This window comes from Limulus polyphemus, unplaced genomic scaffold (assembly GCF_000517525.1).
Source record: "Limulus polyphemus unplaced genomic scaffold, Limulus_polyphemus-2.1.2 Scaffold344, whole genome shotgun sequence".
Classification (NCBI taxonomy): Eukaryota; Metazoa; Arthropoda; class Merostomata; order Xiphosura; family Limulidae; genus Limulus; species Limulus polyphemus.
Window position 1 is genome coordinate 41,051 of NW_013665954.1, and position 5,774 is coordinate 46,824.

The 5,774-nt window shown below is 35.2% G+C and overlaps 1 protein-coding gene across 1 annotated transcript in view; it reads left to right on the forward strand.

The window, feature by feature from the left end:
* Positions 1-5,774, forward strand: part of LOC106457542 (corticotropin-releasing factor receptor 1-like) — a 34,232-nt gene continuing 28,458 nt past the window's right edge. The window contains exons 1-3 of the mRNA XM_022383527.1: positions 1-37; positions 763-897; positions 4,636-4,717. Coding sequence (XP_022239235.1) covers positions 1-37; positions 763-897; positions 4,636-4,717 — 254 coding nt within the window. The remainder of the gene's footprint in view (positions 38-762; positions 898-4,635; positions 4,718-5,774) is intronic.

The window sequence follows — 5,774 nt, forward strand, 5'->3', positions numbered from 1 at the left end:
ATGCCGATAGTTGAGGAGATAGGATCAAATGCTGATTGTAATTTTGGAGCGATACGTTTGTTAATGTTATTACGAAGAATTTCCTGGATTGACCAATTATCGCATACTTAGATTTGGTATTTATTGATGTATTTTGTTTCTCTGTATAGTATCAGTAATCACTGCGACATATGCGCCCACAGAAATATTTTTATTTGGGGGGGGGGGACAAAACATGTATGTAGAGGATCAGCTTTTACAGTGTAAGTCAACAGATTAAAATAATATGTGTTATGTGTGTTTAAATGCAAACACAAATTTACAGATTTAATAAAAATTACTAAGAATATTTAGTTTAACTATGATGTTTAAGTTTACATCCTAATACGTGCACTTTTTTGTGAAATGTAGGGGGCAACTGCCCCCTCTTGCCCTTTCCTGCGGGCGCCCATGACTACGACCTAATTAGATTTATGGTTACATCAACGATTACACTTAATACACGAAAGTTTCGAACTTCTCACAATATTATCGTTAATCGAAATGGTGTATTAAGTGTTTTACACTCACAAAAAAGAAACCTATTATTATCGTTAGCTTACTCAAACTAGTACGATAGAAAAAAAATGACAAAATGGTAATACCAGGAATTAGAATATATATATATTCATTAAATAATTGCATTTGATGATGAATAACAATTCGTAAATATTCTAATGAAATAAAATAACGAGCTTTTAATCTTCCCTTATAGAAACCAAATTATGTGTTTGATAATTTCAGGTGTTCGCTGTAGCGCCATCTGGGATTCTGTTTACTGCTGGCCTGAGACTCCTGCAGGACAGATTGTGATAAAATCTTGTGCTGAAATATTTGCATCAGCTGATGTTAATCTAAAGCCATCAGAACAAAAAATAGGTAAGGGTAAATTAAAGTGCATCAACTGATAAAATTAAGTCTATGTTCCAAAAAACAATCTATATATATATTTTTATAATAAAAACAATCATTATGTATACATATGAACAGCGAAAATAACTTTGTAGTATATGCATACCCATCATGTAAAGTGTATCCACAGCTGGGAATGAACTTTCTCTAAGAACAGTTGAACAACAGGTTTCTCCCAACAAGGTTTGAGATTTGAGTCGGAAATGGGCAGTGTTTGTTTGTTGTTAAGCCCAAAGCTACACAATGTGCTATGCCTACCGCAGGTATCGAAACCTGGTGTTTAGTGTTATGAGCCCTCATAGGTATCGTTGAGCCATCTGGGGCTGGTGGAGATGATGTACTGCAGCATAAAATCAACTACTCTCGTTATACATAACGAAACTAGTTCTGTGAAGACTTGTATGGGACCTAACTCTTTTACTGTCATTGTGGAGCTCTGAAATATTCTTAGCAAATAATAAAGATAATGGGTAATTAATGGGTTTTTTTTAAACATCATATTATTGGATAATTAAAATAGGCTGAGATAGGCCTTGGATATGAAATATTATATGGTAGGGATATTAATCCTTTAACTCCGCATGTCTTCTTTATTACTCAATTATGCACCAAGTTTCAAAATAGCCTCATTGACCTAACAACTTCAGACCAACTGCTTTTCATCTCTGGGAATGTGTCAACCGCCGCACCGCCAAATTATTGTTTTATATTACATTTCATTATGAAACATGAAATGTACTTGTTTCGAGAGTGTGTTGTATTTTCTTTTTTTCTATCCATTTTTATGTTTGTATTTTCACACTGTATTGTGTGTTTGTTTTTAAAACAAATACATTACAGGTTCTTGGTGTATGTTACTACAAGCCGCTGATGAAGGAATATATAAACTCGGAAGCATCCGAAGATTAAACTTTTTTTTTTAATGTTTTGCTGTAGCCTCTCACTTCCACGGATTCAGTCACATAACTTTGTGTCATCTCGAGGTATTCAGTCACAAAACTCTGTGTCATCTCGGGGTTTTCGGTCATAGAATTTTGTGTCATCTTGGGGTCTTCAGTCATAGAGCTTTGTGTTATCCCGAGGTATTCCGTCACAGAACCTAATGTCTCCCTGGGGCCTTCAGGTAGCTGTGTACAGAAACGTAGTAGTTAACTAAATGTTAAGCTTCCACAATTTGCTAGTTGTCAAGAGGATGAAAGCACGATACAGTGTTTCCGAAACTTTCTTAGAATCTAATATATCTGAAAGGAAACTTGTGAAATTAACATAATTCTGATGGGCCGTACGAAGCTTAGTGGTCAGTGTGCCCGGACAATGGATCCGAGGATTCATGGCTCGCTTCCTGTTGCCACAATAAACGTGCTCCGCACTTTGGAGCCGTGAGTCCGCTATATAAGAGTGTCGGCCAAATCTCATTATTCGGTCACACAGGAGTAGCCCAAAAGTTGGTGGATGGAGCTGTTGCGTAGCTACTTTTCATCTAATCTACTCAGTTCAAAATTTGAGATAGCTATGCGCAGCGATAGCCATGGTGTGTCTAAAATTACCCGGCAAAAAAAAATTATTATGACAAATACTGTGTTGATAATTATGAATATGTTCTAAAACAGATTGGTCAATGTTCATATGCCAGTGGTACACGATACTGCTTCCTGGTCGTTTTGACAAGTAACAAACGTTACCGTTTGTTACTTTCTTTTGACAATAATGTGATGTGTACAAGTGAGGAGAGAGTTTTTCTATATAATACAGATTTACTATGAGAATTCAAATAAAAAAGACACATTTTAGTTTAGATTCGGAGAAAACAGACTTGCATGTATTTTCTTCTCAACTCAACAATGTCCCAACTCGAGTTTTTGTAATACACCTAATTTCAGCATTTTGACTTTGGATATTCAAAACAACATGCACCCATTACATTCTTGAAACTCCTAGAGCCTTGATTATTATAATTCCGAAGCCTCGAACAACAGCAAAGTTACTGAAAAAACTTTTCGTGCTCCGTATTTTGGGGCCGTGGGTGCATTATAAGAGTGACAGCCAAATCCCACTTTTCGATCATAATAGCCAACGAGTCAGTGGTATCGACTACCTGCCTTTTCTCTAGTCTCTAGCTAGCGCAGATGGCTCTCAACTAATTTTGCGCGAAATTCCACGAAACAACAACAATAATGTTAACGATACAGTAACCAGAATTTGCTGCGATCGCGAACTGGATGGATCCTTTGTCTTCAGTTCCCGCTTTCTATTTGTCTCCAACTATTAACACAATAACCATTGTCCCAAGCTGTTTCAAAGCCCTACTTTTTAACGAATGGAGGTGACATTCTAAAGATAGCCATTCTATCTAGTGGCAAAATAAGATAAAGCGATGACATCTGGTCAACCTCCAGCCTCTAACCTAGTTATTACACAGTTATCACATCGTGGTAATGGATAGTGTGTATAAAAATAGGTACTTTCATTTGACCCACCTCCTCTTCCATCCATCCAGCTTCTAACCTAGTTATTACACAGTTATCACATCGTGGTAATGGATAATGTGTAAAAAAATAGGTACTTTCATTCGACCTACCTCCTCTTCCATCCAGGCTAAAAGGAATTGAGGAAAAATTGGACAGCTAGAACTGGACCAACTTTCGTAAACAATGTTCTTGTTGTTGAGACCCACTATGACACTATTCTAACATATCCGCGTTTTTGTTTCTTTAAAAACTACACAAATATAATAAGCAGATAAATTCAAAAACTTTTTTCGAAAAACTCTTGTTTTATTTTCTTTAGCAATGTTTGTTGCATTTAGTTCATTGAAATAATTTTTCATGTTTCGTAAATGCCCTAAATTTTCGTGAACATCTGTTACAATGCTGTTTCAGTGGAACTTCAGTGTTACAATCTCGCGTTATAATTCCTCGAAAGAACATTTATTATATACGAATGTCCTGCTATCTCGTGTCTCAAATAGATATTATTTTAAAATAAGCATCAACTGAAGAATAGCACCAGTTTATCATTTGTAATCAGGTGCAATAATTAAACTGTTAATGAGAATAGATTGGGGGGGGGGTAGAATGTGTATATTTCGTTTTGCTTTTCTGGTGGACTTTGTAAATCTGCCTGGAGGAGTGGGTGGGGCAACTGTCGGAGAATATTAAGGAAACGAGGGGAAGTACTGTTTGAAAGTTACAGGATTTAAACTAGGAGACTTCAACTGCAAAGCTTAGTGTAAGTAACCGCATAAATGAATCCACTGTTAAATCGTGTATAACGTACAAACAGCTCTTAGTCTTCCTTGAGTGTTTAGCACTGGTGCATCAATCTAGCAGTTTTTAAAATTCCACTATTGGTAGGAATACTCAATTATCGATTGGTATCTAAGTAAAGGGCTGGTTTGAATGATTATCACGGCCTTTTATGTTTTTCTTCATCGAATATATTCAGACACTGGAAGAAGAGGATGATCCGTGAACATTGTGGTATTGTGCGAAAGTCCGCATCGGCAGTGTAGTTGATATGTTATAACATATTCTTCTTTACTGTCACTCACAAGTTCTTAGAACTCATACTTCCAATACTACAATCTAATATATGACGAATAATGTGTATTTTGTAGAACAATTTAACACATATACGCACACATAAAAACACCCTCTGTATCTGCAATGATAAGCTTTGTTACCTTATTTTTTCATCGTTTTGCAGTTGGTAATGCCTATAGAAAATGTAATGAAGATGGAAACTGGCTATGGGGAAACTGGACCAATTACACCGAATGTCTTGAATTGTTGTATTCGGTGAGTAGTTTTCTGTATATCTGATTATTCCTTCTCAGTGAAAATCAACGATCATATAAAACAAAAGTGTCACATTTTTCCACTCTAAAGTGCCACTATTTATCTCTAAAGTTTCAGAGTAATGTGATACTGGTTTAAATTTAGGGTAATGTGATACTGGTTTTAATTTGGAGTAATGTTATAATGTTTAAAATTGTTCCTAAATACTGTTTCAAATTTGATTTAAACAGCGGCCTTATCTTCGTTCGAATCCCATATTTTGTCTCTGAAACTGAACTGATAAAAAAAAAGGTGAACCAAAATCTGTGAAGAAAACCTGTGCTTATAAAACATTAATGTATTTGTTGGAACTTACTCTCTATAGTGGGTGCCTAGTGGTGAGAATGTTTATGTAACACTCACAGATACAGAAATAAACTGAAATGTTAAATTTCGCAAGTTAACGCTTCGTTATATGATAGAACTTTTTTTATATTTGTAACTCTATTTTTACGGGTTTTGTTTCATCACTGACTTTCTTTAGTGATTATGAAGTTAACCATATATATATATATATACCTAACATACGTTTGAAATGTGAAAGTAGGTTTGTGTGAAACGATATTTATATTAACAAAGTTTTTAACTGCTTTCATTTTAGCTGGTTTACTTTTCCTTCCAGATAACTTCATCTCTTTCCAGACCGCTGTCGCACAATACTTTCAAATAGACGTTAAATGAAAAAGAATACAATAGCAACTAAATGGCCTGCTTTGTAAATGAAATTAGACAACACGTTTCTCTGCGTTGAAATTACTGTTACTACTGAAGAATTTTAAACCACACCATCTTTAATCCCAAGGTTACTGTTATTAATGAAGAGCTTTAAACCTCAAGATTACTGTTGCTAATGTGGCACTTTAATCCCAAGGTTACTGTTACTAAAGAAGCGTTTTAAACCTTTAGAATACTGTTGTTAATGAAGCACTTTAATCCCAAGGTTACTGTTACTAAAGAAGCGTTTTAAACCTTTAGAATACTGTTGTTAATGAAGCACTTTAATCCCAA